Source organism: Caretta caretta, chromosome 26 (genome assembly GCF_965140235.1).
Source record: "Caretta caretta isolate rCarCar2 chromosome 26, rCarCar1.hap1, whole genome shotgun sequence".
NCBI classification, from domain to species: domain Eukaryota; kingdom Metazoa; phylum Chordata; order Testudines; family Cheloniidae; genus Caretta; species Caretta caretta.
The window spans coordinates 16,195,796-16,223,085 of record NC_134231.1 but is presented as its reverse complement, the minus strand read 5'-3'; the positions used below and the strand labels follow the sequence as shown (position 1 = coordinate 16,223,085).

The 27,290-nt window shown below is 57.2% G+C and overlaps 2 protein-coding genes across 6 annotated transcripts in view; both read right to left on the bottom strand.

Annotated features, from left to right (window-relative positions):
• The window catches only part of NPC1L1 (NPC1 like intracellular cholesterol transporter 1), a gene marked incomplete at its 5' end in the record, with an annotated part of 44,571 nt that extends 34,910 nt beyond the window's left edge, over positions 1-9,661 (bottom strand). Inside the window, one exon of the mRNA XM_075123435.1 lies at positions 9,572-9,661. Coding sequence (XP_074979536.1) covers positions 9,572-9,661 — 90 coding nt within the window. The remainder of the gene's footprint in view (positions 1-9,571) is intronic.
• Positions 9,662-16,055: 6,394 nt separating this feature from the next.
• DDX56 (DEAD-box helicase 56) lies at positions 16,056-25,054 on the bottom strand. 5 transcript variants are annotated; one of them, XM_075123411.1, is made up of 14 exons: positions 24,954-25,054; positions 23,706-23,867; positions 23,053-23,213; positions 21,629-21,799; positions 21,089-21,179; positions 20,565-20,809; positions 20,290-20,409; positions 19,731-19,844; positions 18,986-19,080; positions 18,631-18,704; positions 18,132-18,221; positions 17,690-17,795; positions 17,097-17,197; positions 16,234-16,450 (listed from the first exon to the last, which is right to left on the bottom strand). In XM_075123411.1, the coding sequence occupies exons 1-14, from the start codon at positions 25,005-25,007 to the stop codon at positions 16,364-16,366; spliced, it is 1,671 nt and encodes a 556-aa protein (XP_074979512.1). In that variant the 5' UTR covers positions 25,008-25,054; the 3' UTR covers positions 16,234-16,363. The 5 variants fall into 5 exon arrangements, with proteins under 5 accessions (XP_074979509.1, XP_074979510.1, XP_074979512.1 ...); XM_075123410.1 differs by having other exon boundaries at positions 16,255-16,450; positions 17,690-17,824; XM_075123408.1 differs by lacking the exon at positions 17,097-17,197 and having other exon boundaries at positions 16,056-16,450.
• Between the last annotated feature and the right edge of the window lie 2,236 nt (positions 25,055-27,290).

Genomic DNA, 27,290 nt, shown 5'->3' with positions numbered 1-27,290 from the left:
AGGGGCAGGCCGTTAGGGCCAGCGACAGGAGCTGCTATTATACATATTGTAACGGGGGTTTTTTGGAGTGGGGGCGTGTCTTTAAAAAAACAAACTGAAAACTAGAAATCCTGGCGTGTGGGGTCACACTGACACCCCCCTGGGTTAGCAGCCGGGCTGCACCCTTCAGATCTCCGCCACCTGAGTTACTGCAGGAAGTGGCAGCAGTAGTAGGTTGTCATCCTCTGCATGGACCAGCACTAGGGGGGACAGGACACACACTCCTCCAGGGGGTTTCACGGCTTTTTCCTGACAGCAGAGGAAGGGGGAGACTCAGGACTCCTGGGTTCCATGCCATGCTCTGGAGGGCAATGTCTGTACTGGGCACAGACACTTCTGACCGTTTCTCCCAGATCAGATTTGACCCTTACTGCCTCACGCGCTCCAACTTGTCCTCAGTCCAGTCCTGTCTCCCCCACCCCGCCCAACTCCACGTACCAGCCCCCATCTCCCCCATCCTTCCATACACCCTCACAGGGTGAAGCCCCACAGTCACATCACACTGACCCGCACAAGGACTTCTCAGTCAGCAATTGTCCTCTGCGTTTTGCGGTCTCCACAGAGGCTTGAAAATCGGGCCATGCTGCCTCCTGTCCAGCCAGCCGCATTGTCGAACTGCGCACACCCAGGCGCCCCCTGCAAAATTTGCTCCGGGGATCCCTCCACTCATCCGGCCCAGGGGTCCTGCCCCAACACAAGTTGGCTTTGGCTGCTCATCTGGTTGATCCCAGGGATCTCCCTGGGGATGCTGCAGGTTTGGGTGACGAGTTTTGCGTTAGTCATGCGCAAAGTGCAGCTAAAGTGCAGCGATTGCCGGTTCCTGTGCCTCTTCGTTCACGCCCTGTCTCGCTGCTCCCCTCCTGCCCCAGACCCCTTGTCCCAATCTGCGCAGGAGAGCCAGGCTCCCGGCCTGCCCTCGCGCTGGCCACTACCCCCGTCCCTGGGGGAAATGTCCTGCTCAGCCCCTGCAGCCCTGGGCAGGAACACGCTCAGTTGCTCTGCAGAAACCGAGCATGCTCAGCGCATTCAGAATTGTCAGAAGGGAGCAGCCAAACTCTCACAAGTCTCCATGGGGCACTTGCTGCAAAGATTTTTCAAAGGCTCGTAACTTGGCCAAATGTGGGTGTATTTTTAGGAAAGCAGCAAAAGGCCCCTCCCAGCCACCGGGACGACCCCCTGCTCCAAAGCTTGGGGACGCTAGAGCTTCTCAACCAAGGTTATAAGGGGTTTTTTAACAGGGACCAAACAACGTATTTCCCCCCCGATCTCCTTCTTGGAAACATCTGGGCTGAAACTTTTCTGAACACACAGCTCAAGGCAGATGCTCGGCCTGGAAAATATCCACCCAAAAGCCCAACCTGAGCCAAAGCAGCTGCAAACAGGATCGTGCATTGGCAGGCGCCAGGCGACCTTGATGAGAGATGCTGCTACCGGCTCTGCCTGTGATAAAGAAGAGTGTGAGCCTGGTGGGGCTCGGTCTCATTCACCGCAGCGCATCTGCCCCAGGTGGAATTGAGCAGCACACGTAGTCTTGCATGTTGGCAATAAAAGCTGACGAGATAAAGGTTATCGCTGAGAAATTAGATCAGGGTTCGAGGGCAACCTGAAGTGTTGTTTCCCTGAATAGAGCAGGAACTCCCCTCCCCCTGCCGTGGGCCAAGTCAGGGGGTTCTGAGTGGGTGAGGGGCATAGCCCACAGCTGAGAGGGTAGGGGGGTGGGTGAGGGGCAGTGGCTTTGAGCATGGGTTGGTAGGTGGCTGGGGTGTGTGATGGCTGGTGGGCTGGAGTCGGTGTGTGATGTGGATGTGCGGTTGTGGTGGCTGGGGGTAGGTGTGGGGCTGGGGGTGGCAGTGTGGGGGTGGGGTGGCTGGGGGTAGGGGTGGGGGTGGGGGTATGGGGTCTGGTTGTGGGGCTGGGGGTAGGTGTGGGGCTGGGGGTGGCAGTGTGGGGGTGATGGGCTGGGGTGGCTGGTTGGGGTGGCTGCGGGTAGGTGTGGGGCTGGAGGTATGGGGGTGGGGGGTCTGGTTGTGGGGCCGGGGGTGTGCAGTGTGGGGGTGAGGTATGCGGTTGTGGTGGCTGGGGTTAGGTGTGGGGCCAGGGGTGTGCTGTGTGGGGATGACTGGCTGGGGGTGGGGTGTCTGGTTGTGGTGTCTGGGGGGGGTGGTTTGGTGTATGGCTGGCAACTCCCCACACTGCTGAGGGATGCAGCGGCCGAGTCCCTGGGCGTTTCACCCCCTGATGTCAGCGCAGAGCCCCAGCCCGGCCGTCTCATGGGGTCCCCGGCACACAGACGGCACGTGAGCGACCTGATCGCACAGAGCACGTGGGCTCCTGCTCAGCCCCTGCGCCCGGCGCTGACAATCAGCCTCCCCGGGGGCCGAGCACCGTCCCGCAGAGCGTCCCGGGGCACCCGGAGCACCCAGCCAGACGCTTTGCACAGAGTCTAGCCTGTCATTTTGCTCTTCACTTAACAGCCAACCAGAGAGATCACCTGGAACCCGCCCCACGCAGGGCCCCACCTCGCCCCCCTTCCCTGGGCAGCGCAGGGGGGCCAGCTGTGGCCCCCTCCCCATGCAGCTCCTGCATGTGGCTGCACTCAGCGTGGGCAGGGGAGAATGGCTGAAGAGACCGAGGCTCGCCAGGGCCTGCCAGTCCAGGACAAGCCCCACAGTGTCCTCCTTGTAGGCGAGCACTTAAGTCAATGACTCTTTTGTTAGCCCTTTGCCACCGGCCTTCAGGGTCTCTGTAGGGCTGCCAGCTTTCTAACTGCACAAAACCGAACCCCCTTTCCCCGCTCCCCACTCTGCCCCGCCTCCAAGGCCCTGCTCCTGCCCCGCCCCTTCTCTGAGGCCCCGCCCCTGCTCACTCCATCCCCCCTCCCTCTGTCACTCGCTCTCCGCACCCTCACTCACTTGCTCATTTTAACCAGGCTGGGGCCAGAAATGAGTTCAGGGTGCTGGAGGCAGGGGGTTGGGGTGTGGGGGGATGTGGCGGGGGTGAGGGCTCTGGCTGGGGGTGCAGGCTCTGGGGTGGGGCCAGGGATGAGGGGTTTGGGGTGCGGGAGGGATCTCTGGGCTGGGACAGGGAGTTGGAGTGGGGGGCGGGGGGTGAGGGCTCTGGCTGGGGGTGCAGATTCTGGGGTGGGGCTGGAGATGAGGGGGTTGGGATGCAGGAGGGGGCTTTGGACTGGGATCAAGGGGTTTGGAGAGTGGGACAAGGATCAGGGCAGGGGCAGGGAGTTGGGGCATGGGAGGGGGTCAGGGGTGCAAGCTCCAGGTGGTGCTTACCTCAAGCAACTCCTGGAAGCAGTCCCTGCCCCCGCCCCCAATTCCCGGCCAATGGGAGCTGTGGGGACAGTGCTTGGGGCGGGGCCAGCGCTTGGGGCGGAGCCAGCATGTGGAGCCGCCTGACTGCCCCTACGCACAGGAGCCAGAGGCAGGACATGCTGCTGCTTCTGGGAGCTGCACAGTGCCACGGCAGGCAGGGAGCCTGCTTTAGACCCACCGCTGAACGGAGCCACCAGGGTCCCTTTTCGACTGGATGTTCCTGGCAACCCTAGATCCCTGTCCAACATGGAGGCCCCCCACCACATTCCCAACAGGGTTTGCAGCTTTGTGGGGATCCATATAATGTGTTCACAATGGCCCCTGTACAAGTGTAGGCTTGGGGCGGGCTGGTTTCTTGTACGGTGTGTGAGGCAACAGGAGTGATGTAGTGGTGGGAGTCTGCTATAGACCACCGGACCAGGGGGATGAGGTGGATGAGGCTTTCTTCTGGCAGCTCGTGGAAGCTACTAGATCACATGCCCTGGTTCTCATGGGTGACTTTAATTTTCCTGATATCTGCTGGGAGAGCAATACAGCGGTGCATAGACAATCCAGGAAGTTTTTGGAAAGCGTTAGGGGACAATTTCCTGGTGCAAGTGCTAGAGGAGCCAACTCGGGGGGGCGCTTTTCTTGACCTGCTGCTCACAAACCGGGAAGAATTAGTAGGGGAAGCAAAAGTGGATGGGAATCTGGGGGGCAGTGACCATGAGTTGGTTGAGTTCAGGATCCTGACACAGGGAAGAAAGGTAAGCAGCAGGATACGGACCCTGGACTTCAGGAAAGCAGACTTCGACTCCCTCAGGGAACGGATGGGTAGGATCCCCTGGGGGACTAACATGAAGGGGAAAGGAGTCCAGGAGAGCTGGCTGTATTTCAAGGAATCCCTGTTGAGGTTACAGGGACAAACTATCCCGATGTGTCGAAAGAATAGTAAATATGGCAGGCGACCAGCTTGGCTTAACAGTGAAATCCTTGCGTATCTTAAACATAAAAAAGAAGCTTACAAGAAGTGGAAGATTGGACAAATGACCAGGGAAGAGTATAAAAATATTGCTCGGGCATGTAGGAATGAAATTAGGAGGGCCAAATCGCACCTGGAGCTGCAGCTAGCGAGAGATGTTAAGAGTAACAAGAAGGGTTTCTTCAGGTATGTTGGCAACAAGAAGAAAGCCAAGGAAAGTGTGGGCCCCTTAATGAATGAGGGAGGCAACCTAGTGACAGAGGATGTGGAAAAAGCTAATGTACTCAATGCTTTTTTTGCCTCTGCCTCTGTCTTCACGAACAAGGTCAGCTCCCAGACTGCTGCGCTGGGCATCACATCATGGGGAATAGATGGCCAGCCTCTGTGGAGAAAGAGGTGGTTAGAAAAGCTGGACGTGCACAAGTCCATGGGGCCGGACGAGATGCATCCGAGAGTGCTAAAGAAACTGGCGGCTGTGATTGCAGAGGCATTGGCCATTATCTTTGAAAACTCGTGGCGAACGGGGGAAGTCCCGGATGACTGGAAAAAGGCTAATGTAGTGCCAATCTTTAAAAAAGGGAAGAAGGAGGATCCTGGGAACTACAGGCCAGTCAGCCTCACCTCAGTCTCTGGAAAAATCATGGAGCAGGTCCTCAAAGAATCAATCCTGAAGCACTTACATGAGAGGAAAGTGATCAGGAACAGTCAGCATGGATTCACCAAGGGAAGGTCATGCCTGACTAATCTAATCGCCTTTTATGATGAGATTACTGGTTCTGTGGATGAAGGGAAAGCAGTGGATGTATTGTTTCTTGACTTTAGCAAAGCTTTTGACACGTTCTCCCACAGTATTCTTGTCAGCAAGTTAAGGAAGTATGGGCTGGATGAATGCACCATAAGGTGGGTAGAAAGTTGGCTAGATTGTCGGGCTCAACGGGTAGTGATCAATGGCTCCATGTCTAGTTGGCAGCCAGTGTCAAGTGGAGTGCCCCAGGGGTCAGTCCTGGGGCCGGTTTTGTTCAACATCTTCATAAATGATCTGGAGGATGGTGTGGATTGCACTCTCAGCAAATTTGCGGATGATACTAAACTGGGAGGAGTGGTAGATACGCTGGAGGGGAGGGATAGGATACAGAGGGACCTAGACAAATTGGAGTATTGGGCCAAAAGAAATCTGATGAGGTTCAATAAGGATAAGTGCAGGGTCCTGCACTTAGGACGGAAGAACCCAATGCACAGCTACAGACTAGGGACCGAATGGCTAGGCAGCACTTCTGCGGAAAAGGACCTAGGGGTGACAGTGGACGAGAAGCTGGATATGAGTCAGCAGTGTGCCCTTGTTGCCAAGAAGGCCAATGGCATTTTGGGATGTATAAGTAGGGGCATAGCGAGCAGATCGAGGGACGTGATCGTTCCCCTCTATTCGACATTGGTGAGGCCTCACCTGGAGTACTGTGTCCAGTTTTGGGCCCCACACTACAAGAAGGATGTGGATAAATTGGAAAGAGTCCAGAGAAGGGCAACAAAAATGATTAGGGGTCTGGAACACATGACTTATGAGGAGAGGCTGAGGGAACTGGGATTGTTTAGTCTGCGGAAGAGAAGAATGAGGGGGGATTTGATAGCTGCTTTCAACTACCTGAGAAGTGGTTCCAGAGAGGATGGTTCTAGACTATTCTCAGTGGTGGAAGAGGACAGGACAAGGAGTAATGGTCTCAAGTTGCAGTGGGGGAGGTTTAGGTTGGATATTAGGAAAAACTTTTTCACTAGGAGGGTGGTGAAACACTGGAATGCGTTGCCTAGGGAGGTGGTGGAATCTCCTTCCTTAGAAGTTTTTAAGGTCAGGCTTGACAAAGCCCTGGCTGAGATGATTTAATTGGGGATGGGTCCTGCTTTTGAGCAGGGGGTTGGACTAGATGACCTCCTGAGGTCCCTTCCAACCCTGATATTCTATGATTCTATGATCCTAGGCTATGGGGGGTTGGTTTGTTGTCTGACGGGTGGGTGTGGGGCTGCGGTGGGTATGTTGGGGGTTGGTTGCCCCTCTTGCCCCGGGCTGGTGCTAGTCTTTGGTTCATGTCCCTTCATGGGTGTAATGCACCACGCCCCTCCCCCGTCAGCAGGGCCAGATTAGGACATTTTGAGGCCCTAAACTCTGTCAAGTGTAAGAGGGTCCATACTATTAAAAAAAAATTAATTTGTTATTTTCACAGAAAGGACATTGAATACATAACACGAAGGCTTTATAGTTGCATATATACAAAGGCGAAGTTGTAAAAATAGAATAATAATCTAACTAAAACACGTCTTGCAATATTCCTGTTTGCATTATAAAAAATAGTTTCAAATTAACATATTTTCATCTTAATTAGTAGATATGAAAACTTTATATCTACAGCAACACAAAAGCAATTAGTTACACAGACCAGCTTACTTAATAGAAGCAGTACAACCTGCAGTATGTCTGTTTGCACATCACATTAATTTTAACACTGAAATTTAAAATATTTTCTTTTGTGATTCTGGGAAAGCAAAGTCATTGATGATGTCCTCAAATGATAAGCTATGGCGTTTGTCACTTTTGATGGCTGTATTATAAAGAATCCTTATTGAGGTTGCTGGAACAAACCTTCCCACTGTGGAGAAAGAACAGTAAACATGGCAGGCGACCAGCTTGGCTTAACAGTGAAGTCCTTGCTGATCTTAAACACAAAAAAGAAGCTTACAAGAAGGGGAAGACTGGACAAATGACCAGGGAAGACTATAAAAATATTGCTCGGGCATGCAGGAATGAAATCAGGAGGGCCAAATCGCACCTGGAGCTGCAGCTAGCGAGAGATGTTAAGAGTAACAAGAAGGGTTTCTTCAGGTATGTTGGCAACAAGAAGAAGGTCAAGGAAAGTGTGGGCCCCTTACTGAATGAGGGAGGCAACCTAGCGACAGAGGATGTGCAAAAAGCTAATCTACTCAACGCTTTTTTCATCTATGTGTTCACGAACAAGGTCAGCTCCCAGACTGCTGCACTGGGCAGCACAGCATGGGGAGGAGGTGACCAGCCCTCTGTGGAGAAAGAAGTGGTTCGGGACTATTTAGAAAAGCTGGACAAGCACAAGTCCATGGGGCCGGATGTGCTGCATCCGAGAGTGCTAAAGGAGTTGGCGGATGTGATTGCAGAGCCATTGGCCATTATCTTTGAAAACTCATGGCGATCGGGGGAGGTCCCAGATGACTGGAAAAAGGTTAATGTAGTGCCAATCTTTAAAAAAGGGAAGAAGGAGGATCCTGGGAACTACAGGCCAGTCAGCCTCATCTCAGTCCCTGGAAAAATCATGGAGCAGGTCCTCAAAGAATCAATCCTGAAGCACTTACATGAGAGGAAAGTGATCAGGAACAGTCAGCATGGATTCACCAAGGGAAAGTCATGCCTGACTAACCTAATTGCCTTCTATGACGAGATAACTGGCTCTGTGGATGAGGGGAAAGCAGTGGACGTGTTGTTCCTTGACTTTAGCAAAACTTTTGATACGGTCTCCCACAGTATTCTTGCCAGCAAGTTAAAGAAGTATGGGCTAGATGGATGCACTACAAGGTGGATAGAAAGCTGGCTAGATCGTCGGGCTCAACGGGTAGTGATCAATGGCTCCATGTCTAGTTGGCAGCCAGTATCAAGCAGAGTGCCCTAAGGGTTGATCCTGGGGCCAGTTTTGTTCAATATCTTCATAAATGATCTGGAGGATGGTGTGGATTGCACTCTCAGTAAGTTTGCAGATGACACTAAACTGGGAGGAGAGGTAGATACGCTGGAGGGTAGGGATGGGATACAGAGGGACCTAGACAAATTGGAGGATTGGGCCAAAAGAAATCTGATGAGGTTCAACAAGGACAAGTGCAGAGTCCTGCACTTAGGACGGAAGAATCCCATGCACCGCTACAGCCTAGGGACCGAATGGCTAGGCAGCAGTTCTGCAGAAAAGGACCTAGGGGTGACAGTGGACGAGAAGCTGGATATGAGTCAGCAGTGTGCCCGTGTTGCCAAGAAGGCCAATGGCATTTTGGGATGTATAAGTAGGGGCATTGCCAGCAGATCGTTCCCTTCTATTCGACATTGGTGAGGCCTCATCTGGAGTATGGTGTCCAGTTTTGGGCCCCACACTACAAGAAGGATGTGGATAAATTGGAAAGAGTCCAGCGGAGGGCAACAAAAATGATTAGAGGACTGGAACTCATGACTTATGAGGAGAGGCTGAGGGAACTGGGATTGTTTAGTCTGCGGAAGAGAAGAATGAGGGGGGATTTGAAAGCTGCTTTCAACTACCTGAAAGGGGGTTCCAAAGAGGAGGGATCTAGACTGTTCTTAGTGGTAGCTGATGACAGAACGAGGAATAAAGGTCTCAAGTTGCAGTGGGGGAGGTTTAGGTTGGATATTAGAAAAAACGTTTTCACTAGGAGGGTGGTGAAGCACTGGAATTGGTTCCCTAGGGAGGTGGTGGAATCTCCTTCCTTAGAGGTTTTTAAGGTCAGTCTCGACAAAGCCCTGGCTGGGATGCTTTAGTTGGGGATTGGTCCTGCTTTGAGCAGGGGGTTGGACTAGATGACCTCCTGTGGTCCCTTCCAACCCTGATATTCTATGATTCTATGATGCACAGAATGCTTAGGACAGAGAGCTTTTCTTGCAGCATTGTTGTCCACAGTTCATTCTTGATATATTTCAGTGGCAAAATGACCTTTCTCCTGAGCAGTTTACCATTAGACTAAAAAAAGCTGCAAAATCCCTTCCAAAAACCAGTAAAAAATTTAATTTTATATTATAAATGTTGAGAGTCATATATCTATACAACAAATAATATTTTTGTGTATATATATATTATGCTGAAAACCTGTGTTATTTTAAACCTGTTATGTTATTTTAATTTTAGAATATTTCTGTGAAAGTTACTGCTATTTTGTTTATGTTCTCACAGGAAAACAAGAGAGGTTATATGATTTTTTTACACCATGAATAAATGAAAAAACGTTTGATTAATTTTGTTAGGGAAATACAAAGTTTATCCAGACTATATAAAATATATTTACAAATGTTTATTCCGATTAATTTTTGCTAAGAAACAATGAATTGTTGGGATTTTTCTTGCCATACTATAAAGATACAATGTATTATGCATATGGTATGTGATTTGTAAGTCTATATATTAATTTTTACATAGCATACCACCCATAATAAAATATTATCTTGTGCGCTCCAAACCTGTCGAGCAGAATATCCGAGTCTTTTTTCTAGGCAGACATCTCTCTTTGCGTTTGCTTCTCTGTCCTCTGTCTCCCCCAGGACGACTAATCAATCTCGAGCGAACTGCTCGGACACACAGAGTGACAACAAGCAATATGTGAAAAATATAATCAATATTTAATAGCCTGTAAATCATATATACACATAGTTTGAAATAACTTGCTCACCAAGTGCTCAGAATATTTTGATATAGATGTATATCTGCCTTCTCTTCTCTCAAAACCTTCTATTTATCCTTTCATCAGCACTCTCTGATATTTATTGGGAAGGTTCCCGAAACTGACGGAGGAAAGCCAACACAAATGTATCCTCCTCAAGATCCACTTGACCATAGTTCATAAGATGATCACCTGCAAACTCAATCATGTGAAGCATGGATAGCGCATGGAGCAGAAAGCGGTGTGCTCACTAAAATACTGTGGCAGGGTCAGGCCAGATGGCTACAGGAGAGTAATCCTATTGGGATCCGGGAAGTGGGCGGGCAAAGCCCGCCCACTGCTAAAGGATCCCCTCCAGCCTAAGAGGGGGTCCACAGGACCTGGAAACCAAATGAGTAGGGGGGACAACTAATGAAATAACAGGGACAGGAGTGTGGTCAAAGGGTCAAACGAAGGGAACCGGATGGGGACACCGAGCAGAGAACCCCGGACAGAGCCCACTGCTCCTCAAAGAAGTCAAGAGAGTCAGTGGACACTGCCCAGAGGAACTCTGCCCGGAGGCGTGAACAGACGGAGGATTGGAAATAGGACCCACAGTCACAGCTACAGGAAAGTGATAGAAGGTAGATATATTTCAGAGGAACAGCCGTGTTAGTCTGTATTCGCAAAAAGAAAAGGAGTACTTGTGGCACCTTAGAGACTAACCAATTTATTTGAGCATGAGCTTTCGTGAGCTACAGCTCACTTCATCAGATGTTTACCGTGGAAACTGCAGCAGACTTTATATACACACAGAGAATATGAAACAATACCTCCTCCCACCCCACTGTCCTGCTGGTAATAGCTTATCTAAAGTGATCAACAGGTGGGCCATTTCCAGCACAAATCCAGGTTTTCTCACCCTCCACCCCCCACACAAATTCACTCTCCTGCTGGTGCTAGCCCATCCAAAGTGACAACTCTTTACATAATCAAGTAGGGCTATTTCCTGCATAGATCAAGGTTTTCTCACATCCCCCCCACCCCCATACACACACAAACTCACTCTCCTGCTGGTAATAGCTCATACCACACAACAGAACCACTAACCCAGGAACTTATCCTTGCAACAAAGCCCGTTGCCAATTGTGCCCACATATCTATTCAGGGGACACCATCACAGGGCCTAATAACATCAGCCACGCTATCAGAGGCTCGTTCACCTGCACATCCACCAATGTGATATATGCCATCATGTGCCAGCAATGCCCCTCTGCCATGTACATTGGTCAAACTGGACAGTCTCTACGTAAAAGAATAAATGGACACAAATCAGATGTCAAGAATTATAACATTCATAAACCAGTCGGAGAACACTTCAATCTCTCTGGTCACGCAATCACAGACATGAAGGTCGCTATCTTAAAACAAAAAAACTTCAAATCCAGACTCCAGCGAGAAACTGCTGAATTGGAATTCATTTGCAAATTGGATACTATTAATTTAGGCTTAAATAGAGACTGGGAGTGGCTAAGTCATTATGCAAGGTAGCCTGTTTCTTCTTGTTTTTTCCTACCCCCCCCCCCCCCAGATGTTCTGGTTTAACTTGGATTTAAACTTGGAGAGTGGTCAGTTTAGATGAGCTATTACCAGCAGGAGAGTGAGTTTGTGTGTGTATGGGGGTGGGGGGGATGTGAGAAAACCTTGATCTATGCAGGAAATAGCCCTACTTGATTATGTAAAGAGTTGTCACTTTGGATGGGCTAGCACCAGCAGGAGAGTGAATTTGTGTGGGGGGTGGAGGGTGAGAAAACCTGGATTTGTGCTGGAAATGGCCCACCTGTTGATCACTTTAGATAAGCTATTACCAGCAGGACAGTGGGGTGGGAGGAGGTATTGTTTCATATTCTCTGTGTGTATATAAAGTCTGCTGCAGTTTCCACGGTAAACATCTGATGAAGTGAGCTGTAGCTCACGAAAGCTCATGCTCAAATAAATTGGTTAGTCTCTAAGGTAGATATATTAGCCCCAGATTAAGCTGATCCCTTTTCCTTGAGTAAGATAATGGGCTGTTCCAGAACAATCAGGAGTTGCTGGAACCAATTAAGGCAGGCTAATTAGGACACCTGGAGCCAATTAAAAGCTACCAGAATCAATTAGGACAGGCAGGCTAATCAGGGTACCTGGTTTTAAAAAGGACCTCACTTCAGTTTGTGATGCATGCGAGGAGCTGGGAGTGAGAAGATGAGAGTGAGCAGGCGTACTGCTAGAGGACTGAGAAGTACAAGCATCTTCAGACATCAGGAGGAAGATCCTGTGGTGAGAATAAAGAAGGTGTTGGGAGGAGGCCATGGGGAAGTAGCCCAGGGAGTTGTAGCTGTCACACAGCTGTTCCAGGAGGCACTCTAGACAGTTGCATTCCACAGGGCCCTGGGCTGGAACCCGGAGTAGAGGGCGGGCCCGGGTTCCCCCCATCCCCTATTTGATATAAGAGGAGTCGACCTGGACTGTAGGTCCCACCAGAGGGGAAGGTCTCTGGCCTGTCCCCCAACCCATTAGGTGGGCCAACAGAGACTGCGGGGATTGTTCTCCTCCCTTTCCCCATGCTGGCCAGCGATGAGGTTAGCTGAGTGAATGGCAGGTTTGTGCCACTAACAAAAGGAGCCAAACTGAGGGCTGCCGTAAACCTCTGAGGCGAGCAAACTCGCCAGAAGCGCAGAACCACCAAGGCAGAGGAGGAACTTTGTCACAATACACAATGGTCCCTATGTACAGATCAGAAGAGGAAAGAATACACTAATATTTAAGAAAACGAAGAAAAACAGGAGCGAGGGCACTATACAACGGAGCGTGCTGGACCATAAGCAAAAGATGGTGGCCATCCGGCTATTACCAGCCAGGAGGGATGCTGTATGTGACGTCACTCTTAGGACAAATCCCATCCAAGTAGGAGCGTGGCAGGATTGCTTCACACACGGCCATCTCCAACCGCACATTTTCCCCGATTTTATTGGCAGAGGGGTCATTTATTTATTTAAATAAGTTCTGAAGGCGCGGTCAGAATTTTACCCGTAGCAGCTGGCCAACAAAACGCTGCCTTCGGAGACTGACAGCAGACTTACTCCTAGACATACTAATTTTACAAGAGCAATTATGGCTTTTTTTCTCAGCAATGAACAATTAGTGAAGGGTGAGGGTAGGGTAAGGGTATTTGTGTAGCCATTGTGTACATTTGTCATATTTGCACAAAAATGCATTGAGAGAATCTTCTCTTCCCCTATGTCCTTTAGTTATCAACCAATTTTCATGAAATTGGAAATAGAGTCAGATTTTTCTTTTTAGAGGTCCCAAGCTGTAGTTTAGTTAGTTTATGCATTAATCTGGCGCTGCGTGTCAGGGACTGCGGGTGCCCTCTGCCCCATCCTGTTATCACCCAGCTAACCAACGCCTATGGCCTTGGAGCACAGTCCCAGGCCCCAATAAGGCTGATGCAGCAGCAGATATGGGGATCCTGGTCGATGTGCCAAGGACACCGCTTGCTCTGTCAGGCAACCTGTGAATATACAGACAAGGGCCCTGGGCAACCCAGACCCCGCCCTGCTGTTCCCCAGGCAACCCTGACCCCACCCACCCATCCCCCAGGTAACGGGAACTTGCCCTCCTGTCCCCCAGGCAACCCTGACCCCATCCTCCTGTTCCCCAGGTAACAGGACCCCCTTCTGTCCCTCAGGCGACTCCAACCCCTCCTTCGTGCCCCCAGCACACTTCCCCCCCTCCCCCACAAGACCTGTTGCTGTCTGGGATCTACCAGTCACCCCAAGCTGCAATATGGACGCAGAAAGCCCCATAGATCAGTTGAGCCCTGCCCAGCACATGCAGCAGAGTGGCCCCAGCCTGAGCCCTGGGCGTGTGGGGCTGAGCCAGGCCACGAAGCCAGTGCACCCCTGAGCATGGGCTTTCCCTTGTCAGGAAGGGGGCCCTGGAGGAGGCTCACAGGTGGTGAGCTGGGTCCTGCCCCCATGGACACCCCCAGTTCCAGGTAGCAGAGCTCTGGCTTTCTGGGCTGCAGTTGTACTGGCCACCCCAGTGAGACACCCTGACAGGAGCGGTGAGACACCCCAGCAGGACAGTGCCTTAACCTCGACCCCCAGCCCTGCCCAGTGATGAATGTGCCAAGGCCTGCTCAGGACACGAGCCTGCTGGGATCCCAGCCCGGACTGAGGGAGCCAGACAGGTGCCCCCGGCCTCTCTATCTAAACCAGGAGAGTGAAATAACCAGGCTCCCTTGGCAAAGTGGCCCTGGGGGATTAGCCCATGGGCCCTGTGGGCCTGGATTGATGCAAGGACTGGGGCCCTGTCAGCATGGGTGGGGGCAGGCAATAATTTCCCTGAAAGCAGCATGGCTGGGGGGACAAAGAAAGGCCAGGCAGGGCAGATGGAACATCCCCCTGATACCCCCCAATCTCCGTAACCGTTAGAGGTACCCACCTGTCCCGGGGGACACACACTTTCAACGCAGTCAGAATAGCCCCCTGCACAAGCCAGAGAAATGAAGGGCTGAAAGGTTCAGTACCCTGATTGCCCCAAGAAATCCAGCCCAGCCCCAGTCCGCTGGCCTGCCGTACAGGTGAGGAGAGTCTGGCTCGTTCCTTCAATCCCAGCTCTTGTTCTGCAGCAAGCAGGGAAGGGGAAGGCCTGGGTGTACTCAGCTGGCCTGCACCCTGGGCACTGAACAGAGGGGCCGGTCTTCTTGCTGACTGCTGGCTGTGTTGGGCGTGATGGCACCGACCGGCCCAGGGGAGATACAAGCACCTGATGCGGTTTTGACTTTGAAAGGTGAAGACAACTTGCTCTAAAAGGTGGTGGTGGTGGTGGTGGTGGGCATCCTCTGGGGCCACAGAGAAGCACAATCCTTGGCCATAACTAAATGTGGAATCCTCCCCTACGGCTCACAGCTGCCTCCTCTGCCAGCCCCACCCCTCCCCCGCCACCAGGGTATGAAACCCGAGGCCATCGTGCAAAGTGGGTTTGCCAAAGCCCCCAATGACGTATGCTGCCACAGCAGGGTCCCTGGACAGGGCAGCACACGCCCTGGCTTTGAACCGAGCCAGGCTCCAGGCATGTCCCCCCCGTGCGAGTCCAAGTGAGCGGGCCAGAGAGCCTCACACCGTAACCAGGAGCCACTGCAGGTGATGGCTTAAAGTGGAACCTCTTGTCCCCAAGTCCGGGGGAACAGGACCCTCCGCCCAGTGCAGCCTGGCCCCTGCAGCAGGGCTTGCTGGGGCCAACACTAGCTGAGGCTGAGCAACCATGGTCAGAAAGCTGGGTCCTCTGTATTAGCCCGCGCCAGCTGCGGTCCCCACAGGCTGGGTAACTCTGGCCAGATGGCCCCTGGGGGTGATGCCGCACTTGCTTACTAACGGAGCCAAGGCCAGAGCCGCGGGGGCTAAGCAGAGCCAGGCGAGCCAGCATGCTAAGGAGCCAGCGTTACAATTAGTGAGAGGCTGGACAGGATGAGACATGGAAATGCAGAGGCCTGATTCCCCAGCCTGCGGGGTGTTGGCCCTCACCCAACCCTGTGCCTGGGGTGGAGCCAGTCCTGCCCATCCCTGGCTGTCAGAGGGAGAGGGGGGCCGAGACACAGAGCTGGCACAGGTAGGAGCAGCCCTGCTCTGGGGACACAAGGCCAGCCCTGACCAGAGCCCCCTCCTTCCTGTAGCTGTAAGGCCAGGCCTTGAGTCAGCACCAAGGGGTTGGGGGGCACCAGCAGGGCAGTGCATTAACTTCCAGCTCCCCTGTGCCCAGGGAGAGGTGCCCGCTCCTCATTAACCCCTAGAACACTAGGGGAGCCCTCGCCCCTCACCCTGCAGATGGCCAGTACCACCCCCTGTCGCTCTGGCAGAGGGAGCGCCAAGAGCAAGGGCAGCTGCCCAAACACCCTCCCTCACTTGGCACGTCCCAGTACCAGGAGGAGCAGGGGTTCTGCTGGCTGTGGAAAAGACCACCCAGGCTGGGCCTTCCAGACATGGTTCCACCCTCTATGGCAGCATAGCAGCCATGGGATGAGCATGGGCACTCTCAGCTGGGCAGAGGGGCCAGCACTGCGCCAGGCCTGGCGAGACACCCCAGCAAAAGACGCATCCAGCCCCCGCCATCCCAGCATCCCAGCCAGAGCAGGCCGGGGGTGAGGGGACAGAGCAGTTTCCCCTCCTCCATGCTGCTCAGAGCAACCCCCAGCTGTTCCCTGGCTGGTGCCTCCATGGGAGCAGTGGGTGGCCCAGCCCCAGGAGAGAGACCCAGCCAAGTGGAGCCAGCATTGAGCTTTATTAGGGTCAGCTGCCGTCTGCAACCCTTCGGCCCCAGCCCCCTCTCCCCACAGCCAGACTCAGGCTCCCGGGGGCTGGCACCGGGATGTGGCTGACGCCAGCAGCAGAAGATGCCCACGCCCAGCCACAGGTGCCCCAGAAGATCCCTGTTCGGAGAGCGGAGCCAGGCAGGGGCGCAGGGGGAGCACTTGTCTCCTCTTGGCCCAGCAGGGGCATCGGCCCCAGCCACACAAGACATTGTCTGTTCTGAGTCCAGCCAGGTGCTCTCACTGACGGGGGCCCACGGTTCAGGATGTCTCCCCTTTGCTGGCTAGGTGCCGGCGTCTCCTCCCCATGTACTGGAAGCTCCGCAGAGGGTTGCGCCCCCCCCGGGCCTAGGAGAGAAGCAGGGGGGGGTTAGGGACAGCAGCTAGGAGTCGGGGGGGGGGGGGGGGAGGGGGGCCCATTCCCAGGCAATGCAGTGGGACTGGCTCCCTGGTGACCCCTGCTGGCTGGAGGCAGCTCTGCCTCCCTGGATCAAGAAGAACTTGGGCTGTTGGGACCCACTGGCTCCCAGAATCTCCTGCTGCCTTGGGACCCCCCCCGAATACTCCTCCACCCGCTACAATGTGGGTCTGACCCCCCCCTATGCCCAGCACATGGCGGTGCCAGCTACCGAGCCCCAAGGATAAGGCCGCCTGGGGCTGGGAGGGCACCATCACAGCCCCTCCCCCTCCTGGGCCCGTCGGGCTCTGCCTTGGCCTCGACTCCATGCTGGGGGCCCTGTGGGAAACCGCCCCTTCAGCCATCACCCCCAGCATACAGGGCAGTGCCTGTTGAGGGCAGCAGGCAGGGTGCCCCCAGCTCCCATGCAGTGGGAAGCGGCACTGCAAAGCTCCATCCCACCTCAGACTGGCACTGCTGTGGCCAATCCCTCCCTCCAGTCCCGGGCTCGGAGTTCCCCCTGCGTGCCCTCACTCTCCCTACACGGCCGCCCCCAGTACTCTTGGGCTCGGGGAGGAGCCCAGCCCAGACACCCACCTGGAAGCACCCCCTGGGTCGGCTGCTGCTGGGGGCCAAGTGTTTCCGTCGCTTGCGCTTGTTGAGCGGGGCCTGGGTGATGGCACGCAGGGTGGGGGGCACTGCCAGCGGAGAAGACGGGTCAGGAACTGCGGCTGGGGCTGGCTGGGCCCTGAACTTGGAACTCCCTGCCCCATCCAGCGAGGCCAGGACGGAGCTGGGGAATCCTACAGCCTGGATATCCCTGCTGCAGGGCCAGGCCCCCCCCCAGTCCTGCCCCAAACTGACAGGAGACTGTGCCCTGCGGCTAACAGCCCTCACGCCCCACCCCAGATGGGCTGCATCTCGATGACGGTCCCTTTATAACCAGCTCCCATGCCCCACCCCAGCGGAGCTGGGTCTCAGTGCTGGGTAAGGGGTCGCTGTACAACCAGGGCAAGGGGTCCCTATAAAGGGTCTGGAGGACCTTTGGGATCATGCTGGGTGAAAGGCACTAGAGAGGCAACAAGGGACCCCAGAAGTGCCCCTGTCCCTGCTCCCCTCTTCCCCCGGCTGGGAACCTGTGAGAACAGCCAGCCCCAGGCCTGGGCAACCCCGCAGCGGGCAGCACTGACCCAGGTACTCGGGAACGTTGCGCAGGTGCGGTTTGATGATGGCCGGGTGCAGGGGCCGGTCGTGGCGCAGCAGCCGCAGGTCGTGGGGATTGTCCTCGAAGTACGTCTGAGGGGACACACTGAGTCTAGACCCAGCTGCAGAGACACAGGGCCCCTCTGAACTGCCCGCCCCAGGGTTCAGTGCACCCCGCCCTGAGCCTGTCACAGGAGTCAGTGCCCCCCAGGGGTTCCCTGCCCCCCCACCCCCTGCAGGTTACCCCACCCCACTCCATATGGGGCCAAGTGCCCACCCCCCAGGATAGAGACAAGGCCATGCCTAGGCACACCCCACTGCAGCCAGCCCGTCTGTGCACACTGGGGAGCCGACCCCCAAGGGCAGTGGGTTCACTCCCTGCAGAGGGAGGGGCCGCACTCTGCTTCATTCCCAACCCCCCCCGCCCACCTTCAGTTTTTCCGAGTTGAGTAGCTCCTCCTTGATCTCCCGCAGCCGTGCCTCCTTGATGGCCTGCTTGGTGACAGAGCGCATGGCGTCCTGGGGAGAAGGGGGGAGGTCAGAGCCCCCTGCACAGACAAGGCCAGAACCCAGCTCCCCCAGATCCCAACGCCTGCCCCCTCACCCACCCTTCTCCCCATGGCTCCCGCCCTCTGGTAGGACTTCAAGGCTGGAGTTGGGGTGTAGCTGCGCCAACCCCATGGGCCCTGGCAACTCCCCCAACCCCTGGCACCTGCTCCAAGCCCCCCTCCTCTGGCCAAGCTGCCTTGGGCCCCACTGTCCCTTCCCCGGCGCTGATATGGGGAGGGTCTCCCAGGTGCAGGGGAAGGCAGGGGGAGGGAAGGGGTGTTTCCCGCCCGGCCTCCGGCTACTTGGCAGGCTGGGCCCTGTTTTGAGCTGGTCTCTCTGCCCGTGCCCCTCTCCTGCCCACCCGCCCCCCTCCACTGACCCGGCATCTGTAGCGGAGCCCCTCGACTTCCTCCATCCGGAACTGGTAGGGGCTCAGCACGGGCTCGGTGCTCTCTGTGGGGACAGAAGTGGCCTGTCAGGCCCAGGGACCCTGGCATCATGGCCCAGGAGGGGACCCACAGCCCCTGACACCCTGAGGAGCAGGGGAGGGGCTGGGGCAGGACTCAGCCTGCGTGGTAGATACAGGGAGATGCCCCCCCACCCAGCCCCCACCTGATAGCTGTGCCTGTCCCCAAGAATGGCAGCTCAAACCCTTTCCCAGCTGGGCAGCCAGTCGAGCTGCGTGCCCTGATCTCCCCACCCTTCATCGGACCTCAGCCCCAGAGCTCACTGACCTCCTGCAAGAGCCTCCTCGATCTTGGCCAGCAAGGGGCACTCTGGGTGTGTCACGAAAGTCAGGGCTGTGCCAGGGTTGTCAGCGCGGGCTGTCCTGCAGGGGGCAGAGGGGAGAACGTTGGGGGCAGCCGGGCAGGAGGGATCAGCAGGGGGGTTCTCCTGCCAGGCCTAGGACCCAACAGCTCCCGCCTGCCCCACTGCGCAGAGGGGCCCTACCGCCCTGCCCCATGGGTAGGCAATCAGCCCCAGGGACAGGGACCGATGTGGGAGGTACCAAGGCCAGGGCTGTGCCCTCTCCATAGCGCTGGCTAGGCTGGACCCGTCCCGGACTGGGACCAGTTAGCCAGGTGTCCTGGCCTCGCCGATGGGACGGGGCAGGGCCTGGGTCGCAGGAGACAGCCCTGGGGATTTCAAGAGGCCTCAGCGCCGGCTCCCAGATCCCCGGGCCCCCTTGCTGTCTCCCCCAGTCCCACCTGACCCGAGAGCCTAGAGACAGAACACCCTGACTTGGGGGCTGCGGCTAGTGCAGCCCCAGCGAGCTCAGTACCACCCAGGTGCCCTGCACACGTGGGCACCACAGGGAGAGCCAGAGAAGCCCAGCCTGGTGCCTCTGGCTGGAGGCCCAGCTGTGGGAGAGTGCCCCTTGGGGACACCCTGGGGCTCCACAGCCAGCTAGCTGGGCGCTACCAGCCCATATGGACCAGAGCAGAACCTCCCACCCCTCCCCTCAGCCCGAGACCCTACCTGCCGGCCCGGTGGATGTAGGACTCAACCGAGGCGGGCGGGTCAAAGTTGATGACTGTGGCGACATTCTGGAAGTCGATGCCCCGTGCCACGCCGTACTCTGGGTCTTTGCCCCTGCAAGGGAAGGGGCACCTCAGGGCACAGCCAACCCACCAGCCCAAGCCCAGCCTGCCCAACCAGAGACCCAGGAGAACAGCCCACACTGCCAGTGCAGGACAGCTCCCTAGAGCTCTTCCTCCAGGGCAGGGCTGGGATCGCGGGGAGCGAGGGGCCCCGGCAGAGCTGGGGGTGGGCTGGGACAGCAGGGAGCTGCGGGTCAGGAGCAAGGGGTACTGGCAGAGCTGGGGGTGGGGCTGGATGGCAGGGGGCTGGCAGTGAGGGGCCCTGGCAGAGCTGGGGGGCAGAGCTCGGAATAAGGCAGGGGCAGCACGGCACAGTCAGATGCCCCCTGCTGGTGACAGAGGCTGTTGCTGCCGGGCCTGGCTACCATGGACACGGACCAAGAGTCTGGTCTCTGTTGCCAGTGCTGGCCAGCCCAGGGGTCCTGACGGGTCCTTACTTCTCTGACTTGGCGCCCTTCTTCCTCTTGGCCCGCGCCACGGGCTCCGCCAGAACCTGCTCGTCAGTGGCGACGATGTAGTCGAAGAAGCCCCGGTTGAACTGGCTGATGATGTGGCACCTGGAGTCCAAGCAGAGGCGCCAGTGAGAGCCGTAGGGACCAACCCCTGATCTATCCTGCCACAATGGGCTGCCCCTCCCCAGGGCTCACTCCCAATCCCCCAGGGCTGCATGGGCCTCCCCTCCCCTCCCCAGGACTCCCCCCCGCCCCCTCACCGGGACTGCACGGGCAGCTCTGCGTTGAGCACGCAGGCCGGGATGCTGAACTGCTCCAGGAAGAGCTTGAGGCGGTAGCCGCGCTCCACAGTGCTGACGAAGAGGATGGCCTTGCCCCGCACCAGCCCCAGCTTGAGCAGCGCGTAGAGCAGCAGGAACTTGTCCTCCTCAGTCGCGCAGCGGATCTGGTACTGGCAGAGCTGGGCTGCCTCCGGCAGCTGGGACTCCTGCAGCTTCAGGGTCACCTGCGGGCGGGGCAAGGTTTAGCGCTCAGCCCAAACCCTGCCCCTTGGGGAGGGGGCCCAGCCCTCATGCGGCAGTGGGGGATCTTACCCCCCCTCCAATCCCACAGACCCACAGGATAACAGGCCAGGATGGTTGAGTGAGGAGCCCCCCGCCCCCCAAAGGGATTTAACCCCTTGTGCAGCAGCCAGGCGGCAGAGCAGAGCTGCCCAAGGCAATGGGGGAAGACGCTGAACCTGCCTGGCGCCAGGCCAGCCGAGCCACCCCCGGGTCCCCCTTACTGGGTTGTGTAGCACCAGCTCCTTTAGCGCCTGCACCTCCTCGCTGAAGGTGGCCGACATCAGGAAGCTCTGGTAGATCTTGGGGAAGTGGCTGCCAAGGAACCAGAGACCAGCTCAGAGCCTCCCCCTGGCCCCAGAGTGACACCCCCCACGGGCTCCAGGAGGGGCTGGCCACCCTGCTGCCAAGGCCTCTGTTCACAGCCCACACAAGAGGGGTCTGAACCTCCCGCTCCCTACAACAGCAGTCGCTGTCTCCTGACCTTGAGCCTTAGCCAGGACAAGGGAGCCTTGGCTGGGCCTTATAGGCAGTACAGACCCTCAGGCAACAGGCAGCAAAGCAAATTTCCCTCCCCACAGCCCCCCCCAATCAACCCCACTCACTGGGACCCCCCCGTCCCCCAGATCACATCCGTTCCCCAGGGACCCCCCGCCCCCAGAACACACCCACTCCCGAGGGACCCCCAACCCCGCAGAGCATATCCACTCCCCTGGGCCCCCTCACTCAGGCTGGGGGCAGGCTGGCCAGCCCTAACAGCTCACCACAACAGGTTCTTCAGATCCTCCTCAAAGCCAAAGGAGAAGAGTAGGTCAGCCTCGTCCAGGACCAGCACCTCCAGGGAGTGGCGCAGGCTCAGGCTGTGGCCCTGCAGATGAGCCAGGACCCGCGACGGCGTCCCCACCACCACATCCGGCTTCTCCATCAGGATGGGCCTACCAGGGGCACAGAGCGAGCATGAGGGGCTGGGCCACGCGGGGCTGAGGGTCACCACCAGGTACACAGTGATTTCCAGCACCTCCTACGAGGGCAGGAGGGAACGGAACTACCCCCGGGAGGGAACGGTCACACAGCAAGTCCGGGACAGCCAGGCAAAAAACCCAGGAGTCCTGCTCCTTGTCCGCTACCCCAACCACTTTATCTTGCTGCCTGCCTGCAGGGTTCTAGTACAACAGCATTCCCCAGAGTGCAGCCAAGAGCCAGCCTGGGCACACACACCCCCGGGCCAGGCCCCGGCACACACACGCCCTCGGGCTCTACCTCTTACAGTTGCAAAGAAAACCTTGTAGCCCAGGATTCCAATGCAACTGGGACAGCATCTGCCTGGGTTCGCAGGGAGCCCGACCGGCCCCGCTCCTTTCCCCAAGGATGACACAGCTCTCAGGGCCTGGCTGTTCCCCACAGCTGGTCAGAGAGCAGGTGGGGCTGGAGCAGAAGAGGCCCCAGGCACTGGCAGCCTCTACCAGCTGGGGGTGGAGGTGGGTGGGTGGGTGTGGGGGGGTGAGAATGGGGTAACTGCCCCAGGGGCTCTGCTCTCAGGAGCTGCTGGCCAGTGATCCTCACTGAGCAGAGAGGCTGTGCTCCCAGCCCCGGGTCCCACCCCAAGTGGAGCTGGTCAATAGCCTGGGCTGGCCCAGCCAGGTCCATGCTGGTCCCGGTAGCCAGTCTGGCTCTGATCACAGCTGGGCTTAGCTAGTCACTGCACCGCAGAGCCCCTACCCCCAACCAGGGAGGTGTCCCCGAAACCCCTTCATGGGGAGTCCGTGAGCCTACAGAGCTCCCAGGGCTCCTGCCCAGGGGGAAGGGAAGGGCAGGACCCACATCAGGGCAGGAAAGGGCCAAACCACATGGAGAGCAGCTGCCCACAGTGGGGCCCCAGTCTGACGCATTGCCACTGGCTCACGTGGGCCCTCTAGTCTCTCCAGGGCAGCAGGGCCCCTGGGGTTGGGAGGGGACAATAGCTCCCCGTCGTGTATCCCCAGATATTCTCCAAGCCAGCCAGCCCTTTGGCTCCATGGTGGACCTGGGGTGCATCGGGTCCCACAAGTGACTGGCACTCGGGGCACAGGCTGCTCCCAGGGAGCAGGCAACTTGGACCACTGACTATGGGTGGGCACCAGGCCCCCCAACCCCACTCCCTTCCCCCTCCCATCTGCCCCAGCCTTCCCCTTCTCCCCGGGGCTCTCACCTCTGGGCAGACATGTCCACCTGCCCGGAGATGTCGGCGACACGGACATCACGGGAGCAGTATGCCATCAGCTGCCGGATCATCTGCAGCACCTGCTGGCCCAGCTCCTTGGTGGGCACCAGGACCAGCGCGCGCACGGCCTGCTCTGTCACCAAGGGGGACTGGAGGATAAGGGGCAGGGTCAGAAGCCAACTGGGCACCTGCCGCCATACCCCGGTGCCCACAGCCTGCCATGTGCTCAGTGGGACGTCCCAGGGTATCACGCTAGAGAGGATACAATGCCTGTGCCCCAGAGATGGACACTGCCTTGAGCCATTCCAGGGCAGCCCTCCTAGGAGCTACTGTCTCCTGTTACACAACAACTGCCTTGAGGCTCGAGAGGGCCCCAAGGCTGCTGGAGAGCCAGGTTCTGATCCGATGCACTGGGGCCCCCCATCCCTCCACCTGGGGCACCTTGGCATAAGCAGCAAAGGGGGCCCATGTGGGCTGAGAGGCAGAAGGGCCCCAGCTGCTCCCCCAGGGACTCAGGGTCCCACTGCCCAAGCCAGTGGGGTTCCTAACAGGATCAGGAGCCAGTGCAGTGTGGGGCTGGCTGGCCCCTGGCTCGGAGACAGTCCCGAGAAGGGAGCCCTACCCCCAAGAGGCAGACGTACCATTTTCACTTGGAGCAAGTGCTGGATGAGGGGGATGGCATAGGCGGCCGTCTTCCCAGAGCCTGTCCTAGCCCGGGCTAGCAGGTCTTTGCCCTCCAGGGCCAGCGGAATGGCCTTCTCCTGGATCAGCGTGGGCTTGGCCCAGCCCAGCTCAGCAATGGCCTGTAGGGAGGGATGGAGGGAGCCTGGTAGGGACCCCAGAGAGCAGCCAAAACATCTGGGGCACAAGGAGGGGTGGCGCTGCAGGGCCCTTCCAGCCCCTCGGTCGGCTGAGACTAGAGCACTCGGTGCCCTGGGTTCTCCCCACTAGGGGTTGAGGGTGCGCGAGTAACCAAACTCTATGCCCAAGTCTTGGGGTCTCCGCCACCTGCCAAGGCCAGCGGCTGGCAGCTGAGATCACATGGAGCTTTGCCAAGGGGATGAATTGCACCCCGGCCCCCTCACTCTGTGCCACAGAGTGGGGCACACATCCCCAGTCCCGCATGGCTGGGCGGCAGGGCCAGGAACAGAACCTGGTGCCCTGACAGCCAGGCCAGTGCTCTAACCACTAGGCCATGCTCCCCACAGCGCATCTGGGGGGATGCCAAGGGGAGCAGGGGTGGGGATGTCGCACCATCACCCCCCCACGCCCCCCCAGGGCAGCAGCTGGGCATTGCCAGGGGACCCAGACACCGGGCAGCGAGGGGCAATGCGATTGGTGGGACGCGCCTGGTCCCTCGCTGAGACACCCCCCACGGACACAGGGAGGGCAGGGGTCTCCTGTAGCCCCCAGCCCGGGGACCGCACAGCCTCTGCGGGGAGGGGGACTCCCGGCTTCGCGCCTCCCGCCCTGCGCTGGGGGCGGCACTGGCGGGACCCCGTGGTCCTCCCCTGGCTCGGGATGGGGGGCTGGGAGCCGGGACTCCTGGGTTCTCTCCCCGGCCCAGGGACGGCGGGATCCTGGGGGACTCGAGTGGTGGGGGGCGGGGGGGAGCCGGGACTCCTGGGTTCTCTCCCCGGCCCGGGGGCGGCGGGATCCTGGGGGACTCGAGTGGTGGGGGGCGGGGGGGGAGCCGGGACTCCTGGGTTCTCTCCCCGGCCCGGGGGCGGCGGGATCCTGGGGGACTCGAGTGGTGGGGGGCGGGGGAGAGCCGGGACTCCTGGGTTCTCTCCCCGGCCCAGGGACGGCGGGATCCTGGGGGACTCGAGTGGTGGGGGGCAGGGGGGAGCCGGGACTCCTGGGTTCTCTCCCCGGCCCGGGGGCGGTACCTGCAGCAGCCGCCCGTCCAGCCCCATGTGCGCGAAGCTCGACTCGGGCTCCATCTCCAGCCAGCGCGGCTCGCCCGCCCCGACTCAGAGCGCATGCGCCGCTCGCCGTGCGGAAGCACCATAAAGGCGTAGCCGCGAGACTAGCGCGCCCTCCTCTTCCGTCTGCTGCCCCCTAGGCAGGAAGAGAGTCCTGCACCCCCGGGGGGCGGAGCCTGGGGGAGGGGGAGGGGGCAGGAGCAGAGCCCTGCCGGGAGCCCCTGGGCCAAGGAGGGGGAGCCCCCTGCTCTGACCCCTGGCCCCCACTCCCCTCCCAGAGCCAGGGAGAGAACCCAGGAGTCCTGGCTCCCAGCCCCCCCCACTCTAACCACTAGACCCTCCTCCCCTCCCAGCACTGGGATAGTGGGGCTTGGCCCTTCTTGGCCTCAGTCCCCAGAGCAGGGCTCAGGAAGCAAAAGGGCCATTAATGACCCTTTGGCTCAGGCTTTGAGATCCAGGGATGCTGGGTTCCACCCCCAAACACAGCTGGCTGGGGTGGCATCAAAGGCATTGGTACAAGCCAGGGGCCACCCAGGGAGAAACCACAGGATGGTGGTTAGTTCTGATGCCCGGCTCCACCCCAGCCATTCCCCCAGGGCTGGTTCCAACACCCAGCTCCACCTTAGTTGCTCCTCGGGGGTCTGTTCCAACACCCGGCTCCAACCCAGCTGCCCCCACCCCCCAGGCTGGTTCCAGCACAGCCACTCCGCACTCCAGTGTTGTCAACTCTCAGCAGTCTGGTGATATCTGATGTTTAGTAAAGCACCTGCTCATGGAGTCAGGTGATTGTGTGAGTTCGTTTCTACCAGCCACGTTGGTAGAGAAAAACTGGGAAATGCCTTGCCTAACGGCTCAGAGATATGAGGGCGAAGAAAAATGCTCAGAGTTGGTTCTTTTGGTTAAGCTGGGGCCAGACTCATGGTTCTTAGGCACCAGGGGCTGACTCCAGGTGGATCCAGGCCATTTTACAACTAGTTTACTTGTTTTGTGGCAGTACCCAAATGCCATTAGAGATCAGGGCCCCCCACTGCCTTGTAGATTTCAAAGCCAGAAGGAACCAATGTGAGCAGCTAGGCTGACCCCTGCATAACCCAGGCCCTAACACTTCCCCGAATTAATTGCTGTTTGAAATAGAGCAGATCTTGTAGAAACACATCCAGTCTGGATTTAAACATTGCCTGTGATGGAGAATGCACCATGACCCTTAGGAAATTGTTCTAGTGGTTAATTATCCTCTTCATTAAAAATGCGCATCTTATTTCCAGTCTGAATTTGTCTAGCTTCAACTTCCAACCCTTGCACTGTTACATCTTTCCCTGCTGGATGGACAAGCCCCATTGAATTTGTTCCCCATGTAGATGCTTATAGACTATGATCCAATCACCCCTTAGCCTTCTCTTTGTTGAGCTAAATAAACTGAGCTCCTTGAGTCTATCATTACAAAGCAGGTTTTCTAATCCTTTAATCAATGTCTTGGCTCTTCTCTGACCCCGCTCCAATTAATCACCATCCTTCTTGAACTGCGGGCACCAGAACCGGGCGCTGGATTCCAGCAGTGCTCGCACCAGTGCTCTGTGCTCCAGATGTTTATTCATCCCAGGATCACATTAGCTCTTTTGGCCCCAGTGTGTCACTGGGAGCTCATGTTCAGCTGATTTTCCACCATGCCCCCCACGTCCTTGTCAGTCACTGCTTCCCAGGATGGAGGCCCTGTCACGTCAGTGTGACCCGCATTCTTTGTTGCTAGATGTAGGACTTTATAGTCACTCATATTAAAATGTGTATTGCTTGTGTCCAGCTTACCAAGCAATCCAGTTGGCTCTGTACCAGGGACCTGTCCTCTTCATTACTTACCACTCCCCCGCCCTTTGGGGCACCTGCAAACTTCAGCAGTGATTTTATTCTCTTTTCCAGGTCATTGGTAAAAATATGAAACTGCTCAGAGCCAAGAACTGATCCCTGCAGGACCCCCCAGGAAACACCAGACAGTGATCCCCCTCAAGGGGAGGATGTACTCTAGCATGTACCTCACCCCGTACCCCCTTTGCTGTTCTTACTGTGCATCAGTTATGAGTGATTCACACTTGGGGTCACAGTGGCTGCGAGTGTATCTACATTCAGGGGTCATGTCCGTAGGTGAGCACAGGCATCTCCCCTCTCTTCCCACATGCTTTATGGGCCAGCTGTTGAGCTCAGAATAGCTCCCGTTGTGACCCAAGACCTTCGTAATGGCACTGACAAGGGGGTTACAGGTATATCCTGACTGGTCTGTACATGCTGGTTCACCAACAGATGTCAGGT

What these genes read in the sequence shown, in the direction of transcription:
- DDX56 (XM_075123408.1), bottom strand. Translation starts at nt 25,007, where the DNA reads ATGGAGCCCGAGTCGAGCTTCGCGCACATGGGGCTGGACGGGCGGCTG. An exon ending in GTGGACATGTCTGCCCAGAG is followed by an intron (nt 21,800 to 23,052) that starts GTGAGAGCCCCG and finishes TGCCCCTGGTAG; the next exon opens with GCCCATCCTGATGGAGAAGC. An exon ending in CAACGTTCCCGAGTACCTGG is followed by an intron (nt 16,451 to 17,689) that starts GTCAGTGCTGCC and finishes CTTCTCTCCTAG; the next exon opens with GCCCGGGGGGGGCGCAACCC.